Genomic DNA, 26,368 nt, shown 5'->3' with positions numbered 1-26,368 from the left:
CGCAGCGGTTGCTTATTGTGGTACTATTCTAGTTGGCCTGGTCGCCAACACAACTGCTGTCTGTTTGTGTTAGCAAGGAAACAGTGCGGTTGGCCGGAGAAAATCCCTAGCAGCCTAGCGCCATTCCATTCGACGAGTATAAAGACAACGAAACCATACGCCCTGTTCTTCTCTCCTTTGCTTTTCCAGCTTTTTTTTCTCCAACTCTTACCCATCCTCTTCTTCTCCCTGGATAAGTGTATGAGCCCCATACCTCTCCACTTGTTGTTATTTCGGTCTTGATTGGGTTTTGCTCCTCTTGGCCCAGCGCTGCGTCTTTCTTCCATCCACTCCGTCAGGACCGCCTGTCGCTCCACTACATAGAATCCCAAACAAGTTTCCTATACAGTACGTTCAAATACAAAAAAGGAAAAACGCACACAAAAAAAACAAACAAAAAAACATTGAAAAAAAAAAGCCTAAAAAAAGCCCAACAAAATTAAAGTGAAAACTGGTGAAAAAAAAGGAGGAGGGAGGGCGGGAGGGAGCTACAGGCAGAGGCAAAATTGTTGGCTGTTGTAGAGTTTGGCTCTCGGCCGCAGGGTCGTCTGATACCTCATCGTCAATTTATAAATAATACATTAGTCCGTGTAGATAAGGATGCTTCCATTTACCGATTTTTTCAGCTCTCTACCCAGCGATGTTACCATCCGGGCAATCCATCCATCCATCGCCAAGCCGGGACAACTCTTGGCGTGATTCCTGAATTCAGCATGCAGGGTCATTTCTTTTTTTACGTCCGGCGAAGCTGTTGATCAGATCAGCCGTACCAGTGCAATAATCTCGACTTGCCAGCTGCTTTAGAAGCATATAACCTATGTTTCGCTAGTAAAGCTGTAACCTGTAACGCCCGCACTCAAATCGACGAAAACAATGTGGGAAGTTACCACGTCTTTTGCTTTGTTAGAATTAATTAGTATCTACAAGCGTTGTACAACTTAAGGTTTTTTGTTCAAAGTTGTCTACTTTGCTTAGACAAGGCCATTCGGCCAACATCTCGAGGTGACCTACAGCGCAGCAGAAATGTCACGTTTGCTAACACTGGACATAAACATGGTAAATTGCTCAGCTTCATTGCTGAATGTGTACGAAAGAACGTCCTGATTCGACCCGGAAAACTGACAACAATTCACAGAACGCTTACCACAAACTGCCAACTATTGATCTTGTTACTATGTCGGTTTTTTGTTCTAATAATTAATCTCCTTTTTGTGTATTGTATATACAGGCTTATATTTACGGCTTAGGCTACAATGATACCCATAGGTTTATTATCAGCGATGTCCTGTAATATTTATCGCACGTTGCAGTTTTTCAATTCGCCTTTAATTACTCTCCTTTCTACACATTTCAGCTATGGTGTCCGATCGGTTGAGTTATACGTCATCTCTGGACTCCTCCACGCATTTATTCCTAGTGATCACATCCGTATATAACCTCCATATTACGGAATCAAAACGACACATTTTTAGATTAGTCATCGTGAATCATTACGTTGGGACCTGGTTGGAATTCGCTCCTATCTAATGATATGCCCTTTGATATTTTAGGCCCTAAACTATTTTTAAGGTGCTCGTTTACGAGCATAGCGTTGGAGATCTTGATCCACTTAATTTATTAAACCACTAGAAATATGACGAATTAATTTTCGACGGGGATTGGTAACCTCATACCAAAATATATGAGATTCTAAATTTTGACTTAATTTGCAAAATTTTTAGCGAAAAAACAATTATTTGGCCTGACAAAAATTCCATCTCCTGCTGTTACAAAAGCTGCTTTAAAAAATTGGATCAGAAGGGAATTATAAGATTTTCTAAAAATGTCTTCGTGTTAAAGGCTCTACAAGTTTCTGAGAACGAAAAACAGTTCTTGTAACCATGCAAAACAACATCAGCTAGTAGATTGGGATGATAAACTGCAAAATTGTGTACTTTTTTTTGGGTTCGAATTTGGTATCCTTGAACTAAGGAGAAGCAAAATTCATTTTTGCGTTCCAATGCCCCCCACCATCTCTCTACACCAAACCTGCAGTCTATTTGCGTCACCCGGTCGTATGATGCCATGTTTAAACCACTGTACAAAGGCCTAAAGTGGGTCTAGAGCATATTTTTGCATTCTGGTAACGGTATTTGCTCAAGAGTGACAAATAAAGAATTTTCATCAACGAGGGTTGAATTTCACTGATTTTTTACTTTTGACGCAGGTGCGGGTTAACGGGCAGTGGGTTAACGGCCAGAGAGTGGGTTGACGGGCAGAGGGTGGTTTGACGGACAGGGAGGGGGTCGACGGGCAACTTCAGCTGGTATCTTGACGGGCAGAGAAAGTGAGGGGGTGGACGGGCAAAAACAATGAGTGGGTCGGCGGGCAAAACAGGGAAACCCGATTGCGAAAAAAAATTTAAAGTAGACGCGAAAAAAAATTTAAAGTAGACGCGAGAAAAAATGGCATGAATCGATTTTCTGAAAAATAGCGTTAAAATACGCTAGCGCCACCTATTCCCCGGCTCTGGACGGGCCCAAAGTTACTAGTGTAATACTAATTCAGGGAACCAATCAAAGTTGAGAGCACCAGTCCTGGTGGTATCGTTCTAAGCCATGCGATGTAGTACAAAATTCTGCCATTTGCCACTAAATTGACAAGTGAAAATCTTGCAAAACATGGGAAAATAGCCCTTGCTTACATGAAATCATGATTATCTTTCATGACCTGTGACGTAGGCGTGCGCAAGAGCTGTTTTTAGAAAAAAAAGAGTATTCCAAAAACAATATTCTTATTCCGATCCGTTTTCCAGAAAATACGTACAAGTCGTGATCAATTCTCGGTAGACGTGAACAAGTGACTCATTGGGTGTAAAGGAGCAGGTAGGTCTTGTTTTTAAGGACAATGCAGAGTAAACGTGCAAAAAATCTTTTCTTCAATAATTGTTTATTTTTAGAAAAAACTATATTTGGTATGTTTAATTATGTTTTCATTGTTTTCTGCAAGCTATCATATCTATTTTTTGGCAGTTATTACGTATTTTCCCCTTCAGTTAAACAAACAAACAAACCCAAAATCCAGGGTTGGGATAGCAAAAAAAAATTTCGAAAATGTGGTCTAGGCTGAAATTTTGACCCTTTAAGATATATGGTTTTCGTTAACTTTTAAACTACTGATACAAAAGTTGCTTAACATCAGACTTTTGAAAACTCTGAAAGAAAACAGTTTCTGCGATAGTTTCTGATGTACTTACCCACCAGCGACACAGGATTCATTCACAAAATAATTGTTGATAGATCGGCATTTTTTTATAAAGAAGTGAGTTGCCAATCCTAAAAGAAATTCCTTTAGGCCAGAAGTCACCGAGAATGTTATTACGAACCTAAACGATCGCGAGAAGGAATCGTCAACATCCGACTGAAAGTCCACTCGCCCAATCTACACACCATCCACTGCAACTATTCTAACCCATGAAGTTTGTTAGCAAAACAATGCGGTACAATGTGACCCTTTTCATCAGTTCGAAACCGACCCAGAAAAACGTGTTCGAGGTAAAAAAAACAATCGAGAGAATTCAAAGGCTAAACCTTTGCTGGGTTGGCAAAATTTCGGAAATTATTGTTTGTTTATTTCACGTTGTTGATGTTTGAAGTATCATCTCCGTCCACAGCAACGTTTAATAATGAATCAGAGGACTATTTTCTACGCAAAATCCTTGATTTTCTGCAACTGATATCTTTCAACAGTTGCATGTCATCGTGTAATGAGTAAAGTGCATTTATTTTGCTGTCGGAAGTTTCTTTCTGAACTTCCACAGAGGGCGGTATTTGACGTACGACATCCGCGCAGGGTTTTCCCCTACATGTTGAATCAGGTCTTCGAAGTGTGTACAGTCATGCTCCTCGAAAATGGAACAAAGGCAAACAAACAGTATTAATTAGTGTGCCGGTAAAACAATAAAAGTTTTATTTTAAGCTCTTCAGTTGGATTATCTTGTGGTAACATATAGAGGGCTCTTCCAAACTGAAGCCATTCTTAAGTACACAATTTTGGATTCTAGTGCAAGCAGATGAAACTAAAAATCAGAGCACTATCTATTCTCGTGCCATCTGCTTTTCCTACGAATAACAGGGATAAAAACTGCTAGATTTCCTTTTTTTCTTCTTTATGTCTATATTGGGTAAAGTACATGGGTGGAGAACAAAACTTCGAAACATTTTTTTTTCATTTAATTTTTGTTTTGTTTTTAGTTTTATTAGTTTTTTTTTTACGTTTTGCAAAAATATATCTAAATTATGCGTGTTGAGCTTCAAGCACTCCCGATAATAATTATTTGAATTTCGCGTAATACTATGGGTAGGATTCGTGCCCGCTTCAATAGGACAATAGTCCGATCAGTTGGATTTCAGTGCGGTTCTTTAGGGTTTCGGAGTCAGGCTGGTCGCGAGGCAATATGTAGTCTACTACTTAGTACATAATCGCGCCTACAGTTTTCTATATGGAGAAAGTGTGCGTTGCCGCCATTAGGGCCTTGATTTGGTTGCTTTAGTGGTTAAACCACTAAAGTTAAACCAGTTAAACAATAATGCGTGTAGCGCATGTCTTTTAGATTTTTTCGAAGCGAATAAAATGAATTCGGTTGATGTAAATTTTTCCAATGAGTTAATATGTACAATATAAATACTAATATATATGTTACAATTATATATAGATATTTATATATGTACGATACTATTATATATATATACAATACTATAATACATACAATAATATAATATACATTATACATATTTTCTGCTTATATAATGAATATGTATACAATTGGTGTGGCAATTGAAATAAAAGAATATAAAAGAAACAATTTTTTTATTATTTGTCAGTTAAATAAATTACAATAAATAGTTGATTAATTATAGTAAATAGCCCTTGGTAAGGGCTATCTATTTTTTGTGTAATTGTTGTCAACATTTTCAAAGGGAAAAAATCTTAAAGGCAAAATGTGTTTTTGTTGTTTTTCGATCCAAGATTCTAATGAACGCAACTGATAAAAACAAAAAAATATGTTACACTTAAACTTTTTCCTTTTCTGAAAATTTAACATAAATTTCATAGAATTAGATAGCTCTTGGTAAGAGCTATCGATTGATGCAAAAATTTGTCAATTTTGACTGTTTATTTTCTTCATAAATAATTATTAAAGGATTTCATGATTTTAGAAAGGGGAGGGGATGTGTGAAAAAGACGAAACTTTGCATTGATTGTTTGACGCTTAATCTTCGTCAAAACAGGAAACCATTATAATATTTTTGTTCCTGGTGATTCCAGGAACAAGTTATTCTAAACGTTTACTTTTAAGATGCTATTTAACCCCAAAAATTACGTTTGAAAAAGTGGCTTTTGATAAACCATTATGGCGGCCATTTTTTTACCGCGCCAAGTTCAAATTTTAAAAAGTGTAAATAAGTGTAAAAAATTTTAATTATAAGTACATATTTACATTTTGTTTGTGTCTAGAAAATTTCAGCATTCCGTCTTATATTAAAAATTAACTAAGATAATTTAAATAAATTTATTTCATGGGTTCTCATTTAATTTACAATTTTAGGTGTCTTTTTCCACATTCCGCATGGAAAACCACGTTTTATCGCGACTTCTGCGTGGAAAAGCTCCAAGCAGACAATATTAGAAAAAAAAAAAAAATTGACTAACGCCCTGCGCGTTTATCATTTACTCCATAAGAAAAAGTGCATCTGCAACTATGTACTACTTAGTACATATGTAGTGAGACCATGTTGAACCGGGGATATAAAAAAATACAAAGGGTTGCAATTGGCAAAACCCGGTTACGTGCCCGATTACAACGTTTTCTACTGTATTTACCCCGACTTTTACTCCGATTCTTCTCTAGAAATTTAACACCCAACTATAATTATGAAAACGTACATTCATTAGTTAACGGTAATCCTTAAAATAAACCAAAAATTTTAAAGGTAATACATGTACACGATTTCTGATAAACACAAAAAAAATAGCGAGTGATTATGGAAATAAATAAAGGTTTAAATGACGGCAACGCCTAGATACTCCGTCTGCTTTTTCCCACTATGTTGACAGTGTACTTTCACTGGTAGCGCCATGGCAGCTGAACGAGATCGAGTTGTTTAAAACATCGTACTCTACTGTCGTGACGATTGAGACCAGATTATCTTCTTATTGGCTCGTTCTCTGGCCGGGAAACATCTCGCAGTCATTGAAAATGTTGAATCGTACTCGCCTTAACCGTAGAGGAGGCCTTAATACGGTGGGGCTAGCCAAGTGAACTCGCTGATGTTGTACCTATGTTTGTGTGTCGGTATAAGTGAGACAAATCTTGAAAACGGACGAGTCTAGTTTTCTGTTGCCTTAGTAAATTAAAGTGTTGGAAACATCTCATTTAAAGTAGAATGATTCTTTGGTATCGAGCGATGCTCTCGCGGATACATACCAGTGCTTTGAATAGGTATAAAAGATGCATTCACTAAAAAAAAATGTGAGCACTCAGAAACTACTCCATTTATAGGCACACATCGGAAAAGGCTGTGAAGCATTTGATTCAATGCTGGACAAAGAAGTTTGATGAAAACCAAGTTCCAGAAGCTGAGAGCTCAATTAAACACATCATATGCAGTATCCTTGGACTAAGAAATGTAACATATATGGCCTGTTCAATAACACTAAAAGAATTTTATTTATTTTTTCAAACAGTTATTATTGTATATTGCTAAATCATAGCAATATTTGTGAAGTCTAAATGGGATTAGTTCTGTTCTATACTAGTAGATATTGGATATGTAAAACCATAACAAAGAACACAAATTTAGTAAAGCTGTGTTGCTCTAAAAAAGAAAAATATTGGCATTGTTTTTGCCGCACTCTTGAATGATTACATATACGTATACTTTTTTTTTCCGGCATTAGGTGAGTCGTCTTGATACAATGAGAAACCAGATCTTAACAGATGATGAATACCATAGGCTACTAGTGAACACTGAACTAAGGCTTAAAAGAATGCCTGTACAATATGTCATTGGAGAGTGGGATTTTTGTGGGTTAACAATGAAGATGTCCCATTCCCCATCTGTTTTTATACCTAGGCCTGAAACAGAAGATCTTGTTACAATCGCGTCTGAATTGGTTCAGCACCTAACGCCTGAAGAGGGAAGTCTTCGTGATCCGTCTTGTTTCGAAATAGGCTGTGGTTCTGGTGCCATCAGTCTTGCATTGCTCAGTAAGCATGACAAGGTATAAAATGTATACATATATGTTAAACAACATTTAAATTTCATTACTGGTTCTTTGCCATCATTCATAAGTTGCGCTGCACAGCGATAGACGCAAACCCCGCAGGTACGATTGAAATCTATAACCACCATTGATAAGTCCTACAATGATTGGGTGTTCACTAGCCGTCTCCCTATCTCGATTGAATTCCGAACTGTTGGGACTTGCAGATCGTGCCTCGTTTTCTATTGCAAAATTAGAAGACGATGGTGTAATACATGTATTCAGCCCTGCTGATTCCCAAAAATTTGACATTCTTGTGTCAAATCCACCTTACATTCCCACGGCCGAAATCTCCGGTCTGCAACCTGAAGTTTTTCGGTAGATATGCTATTTACGCAAAACAAGGTTCTCATAGCAATTTGAATTCTTTAATCTCAGATATGAAGACCACCTAGCCTTGGATGGCGGGCCTGATGGAACTCGGCTAATCGAAACAATTATTCGCAACTCGCCAAAATGGCTTAGGTATGCAACTGTCTGTATTTGTGAAACATGCTTTTAGAATTCATGCCATCCAAATTTTTTTTCAGAGGGGGCGCGTTTATTGTTCTCGAAATTGATCCAAGACAAACGAAAATGATTCAGTTAATTTCTCAAGACTGTGGCAGCTATGCTGGTTTCAGTGTGCGTAAGGATTGCTTCGGTGTTGACAGATTCGTGGTTTTACGGTGTAAATGAAAAACGTCATTGAAGGAGAAAGATGTTTTGGATTAGTTATTACATATGAAGTAAATAAATGAAAGTGGAAAACAAGGCGCGTGAAATGAATTCAAATTCTATAAGCTGTTTTGCGTTCAGAATGCCTGCCCAAAGTCATGAACTGCAATGTCTTAGGTGATGAATACAAATATGTTTCAGCATTCCCTTGTCTCCAAAGAGAACCACAATCTGGACAAGCAAAATGATATTGAAACTTGTAGCCGTAGTATTTTTAATTGAAACTTACAAAATGAATGAATGGGTGGTTACATCGATGAAAATTAGAAACCGATGACAACTGAAACGACTGTATCATTGGGGGTTCAGACGTTGGCAATCAAATAAAAGTTGGGTATGACCTTGTTCTAAATTTATTTGGTCGATCGATATCTTTTCTGCTTTCTAAAATACTCTTGCGAGGAAACAACCACCCACCCTAACATTTACATAAAATTAGTTGTGAAAACAGATTACCCACAAAATATTTCAGTGCGAAGTAACCCTCAAGCTTTATTGGTAGGTATAATGTGATTAATTTCCATAAAATAATAATAATAATAAAAAAATGGTCTATTCGATACGAGGATTGAAAAGAAGCAGCACAACGTCGTGTGCGAACCGAATCTACTGTGGTAGTGCTTGTTGTTGAATTTCTATCTTTTCTACAGTCATATCCGGGTTCATAGCAGTGGCCTCCTAAAATAAGATTGATCAATAATTACATAGTTGTTATTGTTTTTAATTAAATATTATCTACCACGCACCTGGATTGCTTCTGCTAGAGCCCGATCATGATCAATCGGATCCCCGTCGCTCTGAATGGTGATCTTTTGCTCGACCCGAGTTTCAACCAAACCGTCATGTTCTTTTTTATACTATACAGTGGAGAAAAACATAGATACCATAAAAATTTTATCTCTGATCGTGCGAAAAGGCGTCTATTCTTACCGTGACTGTCTCCACGGTGCGTGTCTTTGAAGTTATGTTTTGAGTGGTGATTACTTCTCCTTGTTGTTCCATCAACGTTGTCACAACTGACGAGCCTTTGGTGTCTTCTTCATCGTGGCTAACGTGGCCTGCGCTACCCATAGTACGTGTTTCGGTAGGAACGAAAGGGTAAGATGAGCTTGTCTTCGGTGCAGCAACAGGAGAAAAGGACGACGGATCGTACTTGACCGTCTCTGTTTTAACAATCGGTGGCTCCTGAAACACGAAAAAGGGCAAGATGAAAATACTACAGAAGGAATGCCACTTAATAAATGTTAAATGGACAGAATCAAACCTGGTCACCGTCAACTGCTGTACCAGAATCTTCTGAACTCGTGCTATGAACACTCATGCGGCGTGCGGTTATCTGGAGACGGTTAACCAGAATGTTCAATACAATCAGGTGTTAGCTTTCAATTTTGCCGTAAATTGCGAAACAAAGAAAGGTGGATGTACTAGGATCAACTAAATCAGGGCAAGATGCAATGGGACTAATCTACACGATAACAAATGCTTAAGGAAGGTACAATTCAATTTTTTAGTTAAAAATCAATCAGGCAGTGAAAGCATGAATTGATTCGTGGAGAAGCTTGATGGGAGTGGGGTTTGGGTTACTCCACAATTTTCTGTTTCTAAATTACCTTTTCCAGTAGGGAAAATAATGAAGAATCCCGAACAAGACGAGAAAATGCAAAAAATATGTGGAATTCGTACCTGATTCGGTTCAGCGCTGGTCAGAATGGTAGCCGTCCGCACTTCTTGCGTTACTACACGTTGTTCTTGGCGATGACCAGTTGTCATGGTGGTTGCAGTAAAAGTCTTTTCTTCAATTTGCGAAGTGGTGGAATTGGTCTCTTTGTCTTCTTTGGTCAACGCTGTCCGTGTCGTAACCTGGGTTGCTTTAACATGTGGGACATTATGTGCATGACTTCCAGAGGAAAGTTCGTCAGGTAAATCAGCCTTTAAAAAAACAAAAACAACACAATATAGAATACGTAAATACATGCGGGTCTAAATACTATTTGAAAAAAAATTAATTATAAATAAACGTAACTAAATTTTAAAAAATATACGGATATATAACGAATGCAGCAACACGAAAAAAGCAAGGGTGCATTCATGCAGTAAATTCTAACGTGCGCAAAAAAATAACAATGCTAATTACTAAAGGACCGTAGTCACCTAGGTAAAAAAAAAAAAATTATCATTTTAGTGCTAACAGAACGGTAATACTTTATTGACTGAAGATACAACGGTGACGGCCCCGGAACCGCCTGGAGTCAAATCTTCGACTTTTTCTTCCTTGTTGTGTCGTAATCCGTCGGCGTTCTGAACGAGAGTTTGTTTTGTTGTAGTTTTCACGATTTTCGGGGCTTGAGTTGCAGATAATGCTGCGCTAGTTCCGCCAAGGAAAGCTGCTTTCTGTGCTCTTTCCTACAAACAAATGATCAAATATAGATAATTGTTATTGAAAATGTGTTCTCCATGAGGAATACACGAAAGAGATTTACCCTAGCAGCTAATTCAGCATTCATAATTTCTTCCGTTTGTGGCTGCTTGTGTTCTTCAACAGATTCTTCTAAGCTCGAATTATCACCATCACTGCCGGAGTCAGCAGTTTTGGTGGTTCGATCTTCCCTTTGATTGCCGATTTTTGGCAAACGACCTTCGTCTATTGAACAAAATGTTAATTATCTCTCTCTGTCTCATGCGTGATACAAAAACATACCGTAAGCCGAGAGCTGCTCGGTATCCTTGTCCTTCAAGTAGGCCGACTCGACATAGTCAATATGGCCCTGTTTGGTGTCTTTCTCTGTTTTGTCATACGATCTTGACAAGTTGTCACCTCGCGGGGACGTGTTTTTCAATATACGGCTTGCGTCAGCTAACTTTTCCTCGTCTCCTGCAACGTAACTAAAAGCCAGTCCGACGTTTTTCTTCCCTGAACTGCTACTACCTATAAAAGAAGAAGATGCTATTAGCGAAAAATAATGACTATACATGAAAACAAAATTGAGTACCAGTCGGACTATTGGGTTGTTGAGCACCCACAGAAGGTTGGCCATCATACCGAAAACCAAGGCTCTGCGGTTCAAACCGTCGCTTCGTGCCGGAGTCTTCAGTGGCATTATACGTGTAAGAGCGAGTGAAACCAGGGGACGTAGTAGTCGTTGGCAATCCTTCTGATGCGGAAACGCCGGATTCTTCGTCACTGCCGATCCTACGGCTGGTCGTTTTGACCAACACTTCGCGTTGCTACGGATTCAAATTAACGACGTAATACAAACATGCAAAGGTTACACCATAAGGGACACAAAAATGCAACAGTCTGTTCGACAGTTTTTAGCGAAAATAATGTTTTAAAAAATTATCAGTCAAACTTATAAAACATTCTCATTTGTTAAATTCATTCTTAAAAAAAATAATAAATAAATAAAACAGAACGGCAATCGTGACAATCAAGCTCTACGAGAAAAAAATGCAATGCAGGTTATTTTTAGGATGAAGAAACTGAAAAATTACTCAAATTACTTAGGGATCTACATTAATTAGCAATTGTCAAGCACGCAAACTGATATTGGAACAAAACTAACGGTGGATAATGAAAAAAAAAATGAAATTAAAAAATAAATGTTCGTGCTTACATCTGCAACTGGTTGGTGTGTTGTTCCCTCTTCTTTTGTTTTATCTTTGCGAAACTTCGATAGCAGATCAGTGCCCAGTGGCATCACCGCAACTCCACCCACCGGTTTCTATTAAAACACAATAATAAATTACAAAATGAAACATACATTTGACACACACACACAAACTAGACAAAACAAAAAGGGACCGAACACCCTCCACATTTGCCAACACCTCACGTCGATCAATAAATGGCTGCAAATCACCCCAAAACCATGAAAAACGGCAATACTTGAAGCATTTTGGCGACGAGTAACCAGCAAAACGCAAACAGGTAAACGAGGACAGGACAAGATTCAATTTCATGAAGCTTACATCTGACGACAATGGACGACACGGAAAGCCCATACGACAATGGGTACCTCGTCTGTCGATTTAGACACACTTTGACTTGCTGAAAGGCTCTTTGTGTACTTAGAACTCGGATTTGTATCGGACAAAAGAGTGCCAGGTGTCGAATAAAAGTACGATGTTGGACGACCCATTCGACTTCTGGCGTACGTTTCAGTTGGTAGCGCACTAGGGATCCTTTGTTTCTCGCCTGGTATACCAGCAGCAACAGAGGATCTCGAGCTGGATGATCTTCTCCTGGTCTCTTCCCTATACATCATAGCAAAAGGAGCGGGTTGAACGGACGACCAAAGAGGCTGATTCTGTACAGCTTTGCTGTTTGGCTTCGTCGGCTCCACCGGCTGCGTTTCGGGCAGCATGTACAACTCATCCACGAGGCGGTTTAATTCTGGGCTGTATTCAACGCTGAATGCGCGACTACTTGCATAGCCAGTCGAGCTTACGTCCGAGTGGACGCCATCGGAAGAATTGACACCTGCCTTCATTACCAAAGCTTCGTTCGCTTTATTAGGTCCAAATCGAACCCGGTCGTTTCCTAAGTCACCGTTTCAAACATTTTCGAGCGATTGATTAGAAAGAATTGATCGTTGTGACAATTCCCCAACCTTGTACTAGCGCTTGAGACCTTTCCAGCGAAGATGCACTAAGAGGAAGAATCAAGTTGACCGCCGATTGATTGGAAGATTGGCGCGAAACAGTATTTCTGTCTGGTACACCATTGGGGACAACAGGAAGAGGTCGTACTAATCGTTCCTCCTTTAACGTAAAGATCCCCTTTAGCTTTGCATGTTCAAAACTAAAGGACTAGTCACGTCGCACTCAGTGATTTATTCATCAACGCGTTATAACGTGTTCCTTCTTTTCCCTTCGCTCAATCAGAATCGTTCGAAATCGAACAAGCTTTATACTTAGTTCTTAAAATGTACTGATCAGATGAATGGTTTCTTACCTTTTGTTGCGTTGCTTTTTCCTCCTTTTCCTTGGCTTTTTCACGTTCCAAAGCCTTTTCTCTTCGTCGTTCGGCCGCGGCCGCACCCAGACCGGCATCCTCTTCCCATTCTCCTTCAGCTGGGCCTTCAGCCATGAGGGGCTGTAAAATATTCAAAAACACGATAGAGATTTTCCAAAACAGAAAACTCGAAATTTGACAACGGCGAAAGAATAAGGCAAATTAAACAGTTATAACCTTAGTAGTAGGCGGGGGTGGAGCAGAGGCCATGGTTGTTCGTTTGACTTCTCGTTGCGGTCTGTCTACCACAGTGCTGTTCCCTAATCCAGCTATGTGTGCATGTCGTGCAAAGAGAGATCAGAAAACCGGAAGAAACAGAATTCTAAACCAACTTATTACCATCAACGCTCCTCGATCCAGGTTGCCGTTTACTTAGAGTACGTTCAAACTGAGGGGCAGGACGGTCAATTAATGCCGATGCCTGTCGAGTTTGATACTGAGTTCGACCAGAATAGCGAAATTTGGAACCCAAACGGGGGAAAAGTCCAATTTTCTGTGGAGGTTCTGGCGTCATGAGTCTAGAAATTCCAAAGTTTCTGTCAGCTTTTAGTACAAGAATAAGCAACGCTTAATTTAACCTGAAAAAGGTGTGATGTTCAACACAGACTTTCCACAGTCTTTTAGATGCCCGGTGATTGGACAATTTAAAACCAATAGTAGATTCGTACTGTTCAAATTCGCCAGGACGAATTTTGATATAAAATCCATTGCGTCGGTAAGATATCTTCAAAATTTTCGGCCAAGCAAATCGATTGATGCGAAGCCTAGGAACATAATGGAGTTGCAGAAATCATTAAATTGGCTGGTTTGAACTAGTTCGTAACTTATAAATTACCTATCTTTATAGACAAGTAATCCCGATGCACATACACCTAACAGAATATCAACTCCTTCCGAATCTCGAGCTTGGTGAAGATCTACCCCGTACATGGCCAATTTCTTGGCATTTTCCAAATAATGTAATTCGGCTTCTTCTGGTGTCTGCCCCTTGTGCGTCCGATGAAGTTCGCTAACCTTCTCCTCAAGCTCGGGCGTTTGATTGGGAGCTAGACGTAACTCACGGACATACTCCGAGCCAGTGCCATGTTCAGTGGGGTCGTAATCGCCAAGCTCTGATTGTACGAGGTAAGATCCCAACAAAGCATGTGTGACAAACGAGCACGGTAGTCTGTAAATAATAATAAAAGAAAAATAATCCATGTTTCACTAAGATAGTATAGCTATTATCTTATTTTTTCTTATCTTTCGCTCACAAACGCTTACTTTCCCGACAGAATATCATTTCTAACTTGAAGACATAGCTGGTATCGAGTTATATCTTCCTGAAGCTGGGAAGGATCGGGAGGGTAAAATTTCACTTCGAAATTGAATTCCCAAGGATGGCCTGATTAACACATAATAAAGTATAAATGGCTTTTTAAATAAATTTCTATGATGAAAAACAAAAAGAAAAACATACTTTTCAGTTGTTTTGAGATTTTTTTGTCAGCTGCCAACCAGTTTCTATTACTGTCTTGGTCAAGATATACCAAACCATAATAGTCTTTTTCGACCAAATCCACTTGCTCACATACACGATCAAGAAGTTCTTGTCCTCTAGCGCCTTTCTAAAGGTGGAAATAAAGATGGTTAAAAACAACAACAAGAAAAAATATATATGGAAAAATTCTGATTAAGAAGGACCAGCTAGATGTATGCAACAGAACTTAGATGCACTGGAATTCCCTTCAATCATCACACTGAAAACATTGTTTTCTAAAAGTTTCATTGTCTTTGGGGTACAAATTATGATTCATATTAAAGCTTTTGGTATATAGCTTAAAGACGTTGTTGCTCGGATGCATGGCATTTATAACTACAAGAGCGTTATTTTCCCCCGGTAGTTAGTGTTCATGCTTGCCGGCATGAACAACTCTATGAAAAAGTGTGAAACAAGTAGTCTGAGATAAATTAACGAAATTAACTTATTCCCTCGCACCGTTGATCCTTCCATTCACTTCCAGGTAATATTTTAACCCTAACTAAATATATTAGAAAAAATCTTCGAAATTTAAAAAATGAGTTTACTTGATGCAAATCTTCATTTCTAATAGAATGAAAGCTATTTGTAGATTTTCTAGATGAATTCGGGAGTTTTAAAAAGCAAAAGAAAGAGCTCATGTTTAAACAATGGTTGCTTGGAACTTTAGACCATGTCACAGCGATCTAATATCTTCGTAATCCTACATACTGGCTTAAAAATCTTGCCACAATAACTACTGATGGCTCTGGACAAGTATGTTTGTTATTGAGATGATCATACTCGTTTTAGTAGAAAATAGCAGAGCACCTAGCTGTATCACCACTTGCAATGAGGTTATGGTAAAAAACCAGGAAATATAAACTTATAGCGATTTTACACTATGCCATGAAATAGGACTGGAGGTGTAACATGTGTATCATACCCTTCGCTGAGTAGTTACAAATACTTACTTCAATGCTTAGGTCAGTTACTGTTCCATCAAGCATATTAACTCTGGCCAAAACCAGCTTCCCCCTTGTAAATGAACCAAGTCCATTGGACGTTGCTGATTTCTTCATTTTCTTTTCATTTCCTTCTTTAGATTTCATGTTCTCTTTTGTGTTTGAGTCCTCCAAATTAGCTGCAGCTTCAGGCATGATAACCTAAATAAGAATGTAATGATGATTTTTACCAAGAAGTATGAGTGAAGAATGATAAAAGCTTTAAGTGATGGCCACACCTGTTTGTTTTGGGACTACTCCTTAGCAATGTTCTGAACCAAATCCACAAACAATCAAACAAAGCCGTCGAACTGAAATCAAGCAGAGCAAGATAAATCAATAAAACAAAGCTTCTAAGCACCACTCTCCAATTTCTTCGATAACAAAAAATTAGCTCGTTGGAAATCGCATCAGGTTTCTTTTATTGACCACACCTAAGTTCAGATGGGTCTATGGTAAATCCTCTACGCGTACGCTTTGCCGCGGTATACGGTGGAAAACTCCATGGAATGGCTTTGGCCCGCCCCTAGTAGGAGGAGCTACTTACTGCAATTAGCCCGGTAAATTGCGGGAAATACCATGTCCTTCATATTAAGACCAACGCGTAGCTATTACAGAGTAAACTTTTTAACTTGTATACCTTGCTAAAACTAATAGGTAATAGGGTAAAGTTCTTAAATTGGCCTAGATACCTACATGACTAGTTAGCAGTGTTCTATTGCATAAAATTTTTCGAGCAAAACCTCAAAGTAAGAATAAAGAAAGATGGATTCTTTATTATTACTAAATTTTATTATAAAATTTTTGTCATTTCATTCAAAATTGAATTAGTTATCATACGTATTACAATGCAAAAATGTTTATCAAACGCCGCAAGTATTCGGTGCTCTTGTTATAATAATATTTATTTAATCTGTTTTCGGAACAATTCACTTTTTTCCTTATCCGACAGAGCACTACTAATTTGAATCATCATTTTTTTTTTCAACGTTGGAAGGCATATAAGATGACTTGTTAGAGAAAATTTAGTCTAAAGAAAGATTTCCTTTTTTTTTTTATTGTACAACTGCTTTTATATAACTTCTCAAATATCTTGTATAAAGTAAATGTCAAAAAAGCGTTAGGAGAAAACCAAGAATTGAAAAAGCTTTATGCTTGAACACTTTTTTCATGGGGCTATGCCGGCGTTGTATCGAATCTGCCTGATATGAAAGAACTCCGTCCAATTCTCCCATGAGCACTACGAAATTCAGGTAAAGGTATCAAAGTACAGAAAAATAAGAGTGGAAGTGTGGTCATGAAAAAACCCAGTAAATCTGGCAATCGCATAATTTAAACAAAAGCCTCGTTTTTTAACACCCAAAGATTATTGGGTGATCGCCCATGGACGTGACCAACATTAATTATTCGCGTAACATGCTATAAAAAAAACTCCCTTATCAGTGCTGATAATAAATTTTCTGTCCAAACAACGGACAGTTCCATAGCCGTCTGAATCGATGCGTTTGTCTAGAGGTTAATGCAGTTGATCTACAATAAATTTTTTTATTCACATCTGATATGATCCAATACAAATCTATATTAGTTCGAAGATGCATTGATACATGAAAAGTAAGCCTTGAGATAATGGACTAGCTTTAATGTTCCTGAAAATAATCCACTGGAGCCCAAAGTGTTTTAAGATTCAAATCACGAATGTTGTAACTCAAATATTCATAAGGGCTTCGGCTATAAATCTTTACCGTACTCTCATTATAGCCGCATGGCTAAGGGAAAGAAATCGCGAAAAAAAATTAATTTCAACCATTTACTCCCGCATTTGTTTCTTCATATATTCTATTTCCTGCCAAAATTTCTTGAACGTCAGAAAAGAATACTATAGACAAACGGCATGGTGGATCCATGTGGAGCTAATATAACGCGATTGGCACCCTAACCGCGAGAGAGGGTATTTCAAAAAGTGTTGCGAGAAAGTTAAAAGGGGGTTCAACATGGTATTAACAAGTGGTGGTACTAGTGAACCGTAGAGAAGGGCTTTGAGGTCCATTACCTTCACTAACGGACAAGTTTTGCTATTCCACAATGTTTTCCACGCTATGCTGGGATATGGTATGCGTACACGAAATACCAAGGGTCCCCAAATGGGTCAGTGGTTCAGTGATTTCAGTACGGGTATTTCAATTGGGTTTGAAGCTAGCAGACGAAGTCTGTTTTGCTTCTGGTAAGTGCAACCATTTTTGCAGAACTTACTTTCCCTGAATCACGAAATGATCAACTTAAAGTATGGCGTGGGGTTTCAATTCCTTATCAAGGTAAGCATGGCGTGTTGTTGAGGTGCAAAACTTACACAATTAGCTGCCCAAAAGGTTCTGAAACAAATACCATTCTTTCAAACTAAAATGAATTTTTTCATGTACGTTAGATTCACAGGAGTTTTAATCATTCCCTTAAAAATGAATGTGGCAGAAGATCATTGTCGTCGTTTTACACAACAGACCCTATTGATAAAGCCGAACCAACGTTTGAAAAGATTCTGATTGCAAATCGTGGAGAAATAGCCTGCAGAGTCATGCGAACAGCTAAGTTGATGGGCATCAAAACTGTAGCTGTGCACTCAACAGTTGATTCAAATGCGGTTAAGTATTGTTTGAACTGTGGAGTTTATGTGCATTTTCGTTCTCAATACTGACTTATTTTGTCATTAGCTTCATGTTAAAATGGCTGATGAAGCTGTGTGCATTGGACCTCCAGCAACCAGGGAATCTTACTTAAATATGGAGAAAATTTTGAATGTTATTAGGCAAACTGGATCTCAAGCTGTCCACCCAGGATATGGATTTTTATCAGAAAATGCTGAATTTGTGACTATTCTGGTAAGTTCATAATTTATTTGGTCATGTGTTTTTGTTTCAAATTTGTTTTCTGGTAAAATGCCAGTAATACCTCATTGCTGTTCTTCTTCTTACTTTTTTCCCTTTTTTAAGGAAAAAGAAGGCATCAGTTTTATAGGTCCATCAGCACATGCCATATCAGGCATGGGAGACAAGATTGAGTCAAAAAGGGTAGCAAAAGAGGCTGGAGTTCATGTCATTCCTGGTAAATTTCTTTAAGGAAGACCCCCTGATAAAAAATTGAGCTGTTTGTTCTCGCTCAGGATTTGATGGAGTTGTTAAAGATGAAGAACACTGCCTTGAAATTTCGCGGAATATTGGTTATCCTGTTATGATCAAGGCTTCTGCGGGAGGTGGAGGGAAGGGCATGCGCATAGCATGGAATGATACCGAAGCCAGGTGAACAATTCCTCAACTGAATGAGATTTTAGGTCTCAAAATAAAAAAATTTCAATTCACAGGGAAGGATTTCGTTTATCCAAACAAGAGGCGGCAAGGTAATAATATTTTTATACGTGTATGTATGTACAAAGATTTGATTGTATTATTGGAAAAAAAAAAAATTAGCTCATTTGGTGATGACAGAATGTTGGTTGAAAAATTCGTTGATAACCCCAGACATATAGAAATTCAAGTAAGTAATTAATTTTTAGTCTTGCTAATATTGTTATATTAATCATTCTAACTCATCAAAAACAAAATTTTATATTTATTATTGTTATTTTTTAATTAGCATTTACTTTTTCTTAAAACAGATACTTGGAGATAAACTAGGGAATGTAATTTATTTGAATGAAAGAGAATGCAGCATACAGCGCCGCAATCAGAAAGTTATTGAAGAAGCCCCTAGGTGATACCATATAGCGAATTAATTCTTCAGACCATAAGTTTGGCCATTCTAACATTTACCTTATACTTTAGCACCTTCATAGACCCAGCTACACGGATAGCAATGGGGCAACAAGCTGTATCTTTGGCAAAGAAAATCGGCTATTCCTCCGCGGGAACTGTTGAATTTTTAGTCGACTCTAAAAAGAATTTCTATTTTCTTGAAATGAATACTCGATTGCAAGTAGAGCACCCTATTACAGAAATGATAACTGGAATTGATCTCGTACATCAAATGATACGTGTTGCAAAAGGTATAAACACTACGTTCTTCTATAATTCTTTCACCAGCAACTATTGTTATTATCTTTATTTGTGTTTCTGGCAAGGCCACCGTCTCAATCTCAAGCAATCAGATGTTCCCCTAAAGGGATGGGCGATCGAGTGTCGGGTTTATGCAGAGGATCCCTTCAAAAATTTTGGATTGCCTTCTATTGGACGTCTAGATCAGTATATAGAACCAACGTTTATCCCGAATGTCCGCTGTGATAGTGGAGTCGAAGAGGGTAGCGAAATAAGCATCTATTACGATCCAATGATATGCAAGCTTGCATGTCATGGTCCTACACGCGATGAAGCTCTGAAAACCTCAATCGAAGCCCTCGATTCCTATGTTATCAGAGGTATTTATAGTGTTACTCTTTTCAAAAGCTAACGATATTACCCCTTTAGCTGTAAATTAATGTCCATATGTATTTGGTTGTATTGCGTCCAAGGTCCATATATTATACTACTGAATATTTGCTGAATTTTGCTAGGTTTTCCTGCTCGGTTGAGCAAAATTACACTTCATAATTTTCTTCTATTTTCGTGTTCTTCCCATCAGGTGTTACCCACAATATTCCTTTATTACGGGACATCTTAGATGAATCACGATTTGTCCGCGGAGACATAAACACCAAGTATCTTCCCGAGGTAAAACAGCTTTGTCCATTCTATAAACCCACTCCTGTTCTCGCAATAGGGAAGGTGGACATTAACATTGTTATATTTATACTCGTCCGGATCATATGAGGTAGCATATAGTTCTTATGATTATTATTTTTTATTATTTCTTTAAAAATAGGTCTATCCGAACGGCTTCCAGGGGAAACAACTCCAGTTGTTGGAAAGACAGCATTTAATAAGCATAGCAGCATGCATGTGGGCTACTAACGAACTGCGCTTACAAGCATTTGCCAATGAGAGAAATGATAATTGCATGCTGAAAAAAAATGTTGAGAAGTGGGTCTTATCAGTTAACGTCGCAGGAAACAAATCCCCTTGCGAAGTAGAATTGGGTGATGATGGTTATTATAAGGTAAGCTTTATAAGTAATACTTTTTTAAAGCAAACTAATATTTAGAGAACAATTGCTTCGATTATCTATCGACGTGTGATCAGGCGACCATCGAAGGAAAGACATACCGCATACGAAACACCCTTAATCTTGCTTCCCCTGTGATTAAAGTAACAGTGGATGATGAAAATCACGTAGTTCAGCTTATCTCGAAAAATTCGAATGGAGATTTTCGCATTAGGTAATTTTAAACCAACCTGAGCTTGTAAACACGCGTAATTCTTTTTTTTTCTCTTAGATTTAAGGGCACACCATTTGCAGTAAGTATTTTGACCAAAAAAACCGAAGGCTATGTGTCGCACATGCTGGAGAAGCCAAAGGTATTGTTATTTGAAATTTTATTGAGGAAATTTTTCAACAAGAATTTCTAAATTTACCGTGATTACCAGGTGGACGTAAGCAAAGCTGTACTATCACCGATGCCCGGAGTCGTACGGAGCGTGAATGTTAAAGTTGGGGATAGCGTTAGTGAAGGACAAGAAGTTTTGGTGATCGGTACGTACCTAACTGAATTAAACTAGTTGCATGTGTTTCCTGGCTAACATCCGATCGTTGTCGATATGAATGTTATATTTTATATCTATATTTTTATTTGTTTTGTTTTTTTTTACTCCCACAGAGGCTATGAAAATGCAAAATAAGTTAACTGCTACAGCCACCGGAAAGATAAAGTCGGTAAACTGCCGTCCCGGAGACACCGTGGAAGAAGGAATAACATTGGTGGAGATGGAATGAGAACCATGCAGTTGTAAGAAAATGAGTAAGGGGGATTTATTGGAGTTGATGACTGTTATTGTGTAGTCCAACTGCAAGTCAAAAGATATTTTATGTGTTAAAACATGTTCCGTAAAACGTTACTCGATTCATTTTCTCCCAAGTAACCATCGGTGAGCCTAAATTCTATAGTTAACTGTTTTCAACTCGAAAAGTATAAGTAAGGGCGTTGTGTGACCAGATTGGATAAGAAGTGGACTAATATCGCAGATAATAGAATTATGTAAAATAATTTTTACCGTGATTGTATGGGTGAAAGGTGTCATGCATCACATTCTTGATTTTTCAGAATAGCATTTGTTAAACGGTGAAATGCTATTGTAGATGACTGCACTTTTGGACAATTATTTCATTTTTTTTTTGCAGTCAATTTTATTTTCGACGCATTTGATTAAGTGTGACATTCACGCGCGGTCCGTACTTAGATATTTCTACCCCACTTCCATTATTAGTGAAACGTATTTCTTTCACGTGGCATCCAATTCTTTGATAACTTCATAAGACGAAAAAAAAATCGAAAAAGATAAAAACGAAATGGACAAGAAAATTGTAGTAGATACAAAACAAAATCAGTCCAATGTGCCAATTGACGCTTACAACGTTATCATTGGACTTAATTTATTCAAAGCAATTTTCGAAAAATTAGTTTCGATAAAATTAAAATTATTTTCCTAGTTTAGCGTTTGCTAAATTGGCTTTCAACACTTTGCGCCTAAGATGTTCTTTATACGACAAAATGTCACCCTTCCATTTGGTAACAGTTCCATGTTCGCATATCCAGATTTCTTTGGCGACTTGGTTAATCAGCCGAAAGTCGTGAGAAACAAGAACCAAACCACCTTCGAAGTCCTTGATGGCATCAGCCAACGCATCGATCGTCTCCATATCCAAGTGGTTAGTAGGCTCGTCAAGTAGAAGAAGATGAGGCACTTGCCAGGCAAGCCAAGCAAATACAACTCGACATCGTTGTCCGTCGCTTAGCTGACGAATAGGGCAAACCTGTTGCTTGCCTGTGAGACCATATCGACCAACAATCCTTCTCATTTCTTCCTTTTCTTTCACTTCCGGAAAACATTTCATCATGTATTCTAGGGGTGATAGATCCAAGTCCAACATTTCGTGCAGATGCTGGTGGTAACGTGCAATTTTCAAATGGCTATTGGTCCGGATCATTCCCTCCGTTGGAACCAAATCACCAAATATCAACTTAAGAAGAGTGGACTTCCCTGCACCATTCGGCCCAACCTACAATTATTATTTATATTATTAGCGTTGTATCACTACTTAACTTTAGGTTAAAAAAAACAAACAAAAAAAACAATAGAAATAAACAAAAAAATTGTACATATCTACTGGATCGAATATGTACAAATATAAAAATATAGCTAACCAAAGCAAGACGAGTGTCAAGGTCGATTCCAAACTCCAGGTTCCGATAGATCCAGGGTGTATTATCGCTGTAGCGAAAGCTGACGTTTTGAACCATGATAACTGGAGGCGGAATAGGGCCGCACGACGGAAAATGAAACGACACAGTTTTGTCACTAACAACTTTTTCAGTCAAACCACCAGCTACCATTTTAGCTAATGTCTTTTCTTTACTTTGAGCTTGCCGTGCAAGCTTAGCACTTCCGTGGCCAAAACGAGCAATATAGTCCTACATCAAGCAAACGACAATTGAAAAATAATGAACTGTTACGATTCCTAGAACTGTTCTCACCTTCATGTGAGCCATTTGATCTTGCTCCCATTTATATTGTTTCATCTGATTTTCTTGTAATTCAGCTCTAGTCCTAACAAAGGTGTCATAGTTTCCTGAGTAGTTCTTCAATTTATTTTGAGTCAAATGGATAATCTGTTGAAAAATAGAAACGTCAGTAAAATGAGATAGAAATTGATTTCCATTTGTTTAAATTATTACGTTCGTGCAGACTCCATTCATGAAATCTTGCGAATGAGACACGATTACTAATATATGCTTGTAGTTTTTAAGTTCTTCTTCCAGCCATACACAAGCATCCAAGTCCAAGTGATTGGTTGGCTCATCCAGCAGAAGCAAGTGTGGCTTAACGTAAAGTGTACGTGCCAACGCAATCCGCATACGCCATCCACCAGAGAAATCTTTTGCTTTCTTTTGTTGCATTTCTTTGGTAAATCCCAAACCATTAAGGATGCTTGCCGCACGCATTTCGGCTGTATCAGCGCTCATTTCATCAAGACGCTCGTAAATATCCATTAGTTGATCTTGAGACTCATCATCTCCTGCATTTACCAATTGCTCTGCAAGGTGTTCAAGATGTGTTCGTTCTTCATCTACTTCCACAACACACTGTAGCGCTGTTTTATCCGAGGCTGGAATTTCACGTGTGAGATGGTAAATATCTATATGCTCCGGAATAGGAACTTCTCGGTTTCCCAGTGTAGCGAGAAGAGCAGATTTTCCACTTCCATTTAAACCTATAAGTCCATAACGTCGGCCACAATTCAATTCTAAGGTCGTGTCTTGTAACAGCTCAAATCCGTAAAAAGTGATTGATAAATTGTCAATCTTAATATCCCGGCTCTTGGGATGAACACTAAAAGACAAATAAAAATAGATAAGCTAAAGGAAAATTGTGAAAAAATCTCTGTTCCGATTACCCTAGAACTCCTGTAACTGCCCTTGCTTCGGCAGCAATTCTGGCATCTTCTTCTAACTTTTTGCACAGGGCTTCTGCGTAGTGGAAAAGATATTAAGTAAAAACGTTTTACTATTTAGCAACTATGACAATATATTTCTATTATGAAATTTACAAGCTATTTCATGCCACATCTATTAAGAATATGCAATACTTAAGTTAATTTAATACAATTTACATGTCTAATGCCAAGTGCTATCTCAGAATACTTTTTTTTGCCAGTAAGCATTATACCTTCAGCAGTCAGTTCGATGTTATTGCCATTTTTTAAGTTGCCAGATGCACTGGTTCCATTGGATGCACTGGATTTGGCCCCTTCCTTCCTTTTCGCATCTCTTTTCTTTTTTGAGTCGGAAGGCATTTCTACTGATTACCTGTGGGCAGTTAATTCCATTAGAACATATTATTAAATGTTGCAAAACAGATCAAAGATAACACTTTAATATCCTTGGAAGCAAAAGTATAGCACAGATCCCCTTCTAATGTGATTTTTAGCAAAAATTTTAATTAAGAAAAATTTATCGGCAAGACGTGGACGTTGGAAATGGCGAAATGACGTCACTTACTGCATCTCGTCTACATTTGCCTTTACAGCTAAACAATACCGGTATCTTACGAAAACATTAACATTTTTTACAAGCTTACTTATTATTGGGATGCGAATCATTATTACATAAAAATTTTACTAACTTTAGAATCACGAATTTCACTGCAGACCACGTGTAGACTTTGTCGATAGCTCGGAAGTGTCTCGAGTTGACGACCGGCTAGTTTTCTTTGTTGAAAGTCTTACGGTACTTACGGTCAAGGAACTTATAGTCCATATATGTTGAATACTATTTCGAAATTACCACGGAAGGGTACATAGCGCCATCTAGGGGTGCACGTGTGAAGTTCTTCTTGAGCAACGGCCCTGCAGAATCGTAGTTAACGATCGGCTCCTATTGGATGTAATCAGTGGTCTGTCCTCAGCTTCTCAAGCGAATGCTATAATCGGGTTCCCTCCCTGCCCCGTAACAAAAACCAATCGGGCGACGGTCAAGTGCTTACCGCGTCAACCAGAGCGAGGCAGCTCAAAAATTAGGGGTTGCCCGGACGCCTTGCCATAGTATGGCCATGGTGTACAAGGATGGTGAAACAACTCTCCATTTTAAGGCCTATCTCGAATGAAGCCTGTTTCATAGGAGGTGGGTGTGGCCTAATTGAGGTTAGATATAGCCAACGCCACCCTCATATTTACTAGTGTCGCGATAAGAACGGTATTACAAATTCTGTGGTCTAATGGATATAACACTCGATTACAGTACGGGAGTCTCGAGTTCGAACCCAGTCTAGATCTTTCTTTATTCTCCTTTCCTATTGCTATATAAATTTAATTCATTACAACGGGCTACTTTTAAACAAAAGAATTGATCATTAAATTTATTCTAAACAAACTAAATGTCAAATACGATAATATAATAAAAGAAAAGTTATAACGGTAATTTGATAGCTAAGAGGTAATGGGATAATGGGACACGTCCCCTTGTTTGGACTTAGAAAATTTTTCAAGCAGGTGCAGCCTTTACCTTTTACTTCAATATCGGCCACTAGGCGTCTCTGACAATATCTAACCTAGACCCCTATTAGCCTTCAGCCGAGATAGGCCGTTATAACGAAGAGTTCTTTCACCATCCTTATTGTACACCATGGTATGGCACTAAAAACTTGCCATAGTATAGCCATGAAAGAAACTCTTTCAGTCAATGCCTCCAATAGAATCATTTGATTTTCGAATATGAATAAAACTAAACTCGATTTCATGCGTAACGAAGGAAATGGTGCCCAGAACAACAAAGAGAAATGAGAAATCGTGTTAAAGGCCCAATGTTTCAGTTGCGCACGGGCCGACGCAGTTGTAAATACTACTCTGTGGTTGTTTCTGAAATGGGCACCATCACATTGAAAATTACAAACTTTTTTTTTCATTTAACATAGAACAGAAAACAGTTTGAATCGTTGGAAAACTTTTGTTACATTAAGCGCAATAGAAACTTGTACGTAGCGGTGTTAGAATACCGCTAGATGGCGTTTAACAAGGATGAAATTGTGTACGTGCAAGCTATATTGTCCCGTCCAGCTGGTCGTCATTCTTATCATTATTTCACGAGGAATGCCGAAAATTATACAAATTAAATATTGTTTTGAACTAAGCTTGCGGAAAGGCAGAACTAAACATGAT

The 26,368-nt window shown here is 38.2% G+C and overlaps 4 protein-coding genes and 1 long non-coding RNA gene across 8 annotated transcripts; 3 read left to right on the top strand and 2 right to left on the bottom strand.

The window, feature by feature from the left end:
- The first annotated feature begins 62 nt into the window (after positions 1-62).
- LOC130695203 (uncharacterized) lies at positions 63-2,172 on the top strand. Its single transcript, XR_009002306.2, has 3 exons — positions 63-1,095; positions 1,268-1,326; positions 1,394-2,172. It is a non-coding gene; the product is annotated as an uncharacterized LOC130695203 (long non-coding RNA).
- Positions 2,173-6,145: 3,973 nt separating this feature from the next.
- On the top strand, positions 6,146-8,097 carry LOC130694961 (MTRF1L release factor glutamine methyltransferase-like). 2 transcript variants are annotated; one of them, XM_057518098.2, is made up of 7 exons: positions 6,146-6,520; positions 6,581-6,707; positions 7,253-7,288; positions 7,374-7,407; positions 7,467-7,662; positions 7,723-7,809; positions 7,875-8,097. In XM_057518098.2, exons 1-7 carry the CDS (start codon positions 6,465-6,467, stop codon positions 8,020-8,022), a joined length of 684 nt encoding a protein of 227 aa, XP_057374081.1. In that variant the 5' UTR covers positions 6,146-6,464; the 3' UTR covers positions 8,023-8,097. The 2 variants fall into 2 exon arrangements, with proteins under 2 accessions (XP_057374081.1, XP_057374080.1); XM_057518097.2 differs by having other exon boundaries at positions 6,979-7,302.
- Positions 8,098-8,246: 149 nt separating this feature from the next.
- On the bottom strand, positions 8,247-16,052 carry LOC130694565 (protein 4.1 homolog). Of its 3 annotated transcripts, XM_057517642.2 has the most exons (21): positions 15,817-16,052; positions 15,548-15,739; positions 14,535-14,682; positions 14,339-14,459; positions 13,911-14,243; positions 13,654-13,839; positions 13,415-13,593; positions 13,253-13,344; positions 13,016-13,156; positions 12,672-12,822; positions 12,078-12,601; positions 11,676-11,783; positions 11,052-11,286; positions 10,760-10,987; positions 10,542-10,702; positions 10,264-10,464; positions 9,745-9,990; positions 9,326-9,397; positions 8,992-9,246; positions 8,808-8,918; positions 8,247-8,739 (listed from the first exon to the last, which is right to left on the bottom strand). In XM_057517642.2, exons 2-21 carry the CDS (start codon positions 15,731-15,733, stop codon positions 8,668-8,670), a joined length of 3,750 nt encoding a protein of 1,249 aa, XP_057373625.1. In that variant the 5' UTR covers positions 15,734-15,739; positions 15,817-16,052; the 3' UTR covers positions 8,247-8,667. The 3 variants fall into 3 exon arrangements, with proteins under 3 accessions (XP_057373625.1, XP_057373633.1, XP_057373641.1); XM_057517650.2 differs by lacking the exon at positions 9,326-9,397; XM_057517658.2 differs by lacking the exons at positions 12,078-12,601; positions 12,672-12,822 and having other exon boundaries at positions 15,817-16,051.
- A 1,677-nt stretch (positions 16,053-17,729) lies between these two features.
- On the top strand, positions 17,730-21,533 carry LOC130694740 (propionyl-CoA carboxylase alpha chain, mitochondrial-like). The gene is made up of 16 exons (XM_057517825.1): positions 17,730-17,889; positions 18,000-18,212; positions 18,283-18,450; positions 18,562-18,673; positions 18,732-18,867; positions 18,930-18,965; positions 19,036-19,102; positions 19,224-19,318; positions 19,390-19,610; positions 19,686-19,979; positions 20,183-20,271; positions 20,423-20,656; positions 20,740-20,876; positions 20,934-21,015; positions 21,085-21,190; positions 21,315-21,533. Exons 1-16 carry the CDS (start codon positions 17,845-17,847, stop codon positions 21,428-21,430), a joined length of 2,151 nt encoding a protein of 716 aa, XP_057373808.1. The 5' UTR covers positions 17,730-17,844; the 3' UTR covers positions 21,431-21,533.
- A 468-nt stretch (positions 21,534-22,001) lies between these two features.
- LOC130694772 (ATP-binding cassette sub-family F member 2-like) lies at positions 22,002-24,962 on the bottom strand. Its single transcript, XM_057517869.2, has 7 exons — positions 24,838-24,962; positions 24,382-24,521; positions 24,110-24,182; positions 23,391-24,045; positions 23,190-23,324; positions 22,860-23,126; positions 22,002-22,714 (listed from the first exon to the last, which is right to left on the bottom strand). The coding sequence occupies exons 2-7, from the start codon at positions 24,506-24,508 to the stop codon at positions 22,133-22,135; spliced, it is 1,839 nt and encodes a 612-aa protein (XP_057373852.1). The 5' UTR covers positions 24,509-24,521; positions 24,838-24,962; the 3' UTR covers positions 22,002-22,132.
- Positions 24,963-26,368: the final 1,406 nt, after the last annotated feature.

The sequence above is a fragment of the Daphnia carinata genome, chromosome 1 (genome assembly GCF_022539665.2).
Source record: "Daphnia carinata strain CSIRO-1 chromosome 1, CSIRO_AGI_Dcar_HiC_V3, whole genome shotgun sequence".
Lineage (NCBI taxonomy): Eukaryota > Metazoa > Arthropoda > Branchiopoda > Diplostraca > Daphniidae > Daphnia > Daphnia carinata.
Note: the sequence above shows the minus strand (reverse complement) of the source record. Positions and strands in the feature narration are given on the sequence as shown.

Bases quoted from the DNA above. Each gene is read 5' to 3' on its own strand.
- LOC130694961 (XM_057518097.2), top strand. From the start codon at position 6,465: ATGATTCTTTGGTATCGAGCGATGCTCTCGCGGATACATACCAGTGCT. The intron at 6,708-6,978 runs GTAACATATATG...TTCCGGCATTAG, and splicing joins GTATCCTTGGACTAAGAAAT to GTGAGTCGTCTTGATACAAT. The intron at 7,303-7,373 runs GTATAAAATGTA...ATCATTCATAAG, and splicing joins TGCTCAGTAAGCATGACAAG to TTGCGCTGCACAGCGATAGA.
- LOC130694565 (XM_057517642.2), bottom strand. From the start codon at position 15,733: ATGCCTGAAGCTGCAGCTAATTTGGAGGACTCAAACACAAAAGAGAAC. The intron at 10,703-10,759 runs GTATGTTTTTGT...TTTGTTCAATAG, and splicing joins CGAGCAGCTCTCGGCTTACG to ACGAAGGTCGTTTGCCAAAA. The intron at 10,465-10,541 runs GTAAATCTCTTT...ATTTGTTTGTAG, and splicing joins ATGCTGAATTAGCTGCTAGG to GAAAGAGCACAGAAAGCAGC.
- LOC130694740 (XM_057517825.1), top strand. From the start codon at position 17,845: ATGATCAACTTAAAGTATGGCGTGGGGTTTCAATTCCTTATCAAG. The intron at 18,451-18,561 runs GTAAGTTCATAA...CCCTTTTTTAAG, and splicing joins CTGAATTTGTGACTATTCTG to GAAAAAGAAGGCATCAGTTT. The intron at 18,966-19,035 runs GTAATAATATTT...AAAAAAAATTAG, and splicing joins TCCAAACAAGAGGCGGCAAG to CTCATTTGGTGATGACAGAA.
- LOC130694772 (XM_057517869.2), bottom strand. From the start codon at position 24,508: ATGCCTTCCGACTCAAAAAAGAAAAGAGATGCGAAAAGGAAGGAAGGG. The intron at 23,325-23,390 runs GTAATAATTTAA...ATTTTTCAACAG, and splicing joins TGAATGGAGTCTGCACGAAC to ATTATCCATTTGACTCAAAA. The intron at 23,127-23,189 runs GTGAGAACAGTT...TGCTTGATGTAG, and splicing joins ATCAAATGGCTCACATGAAG to GACTATATTGCTCGTTTTGG.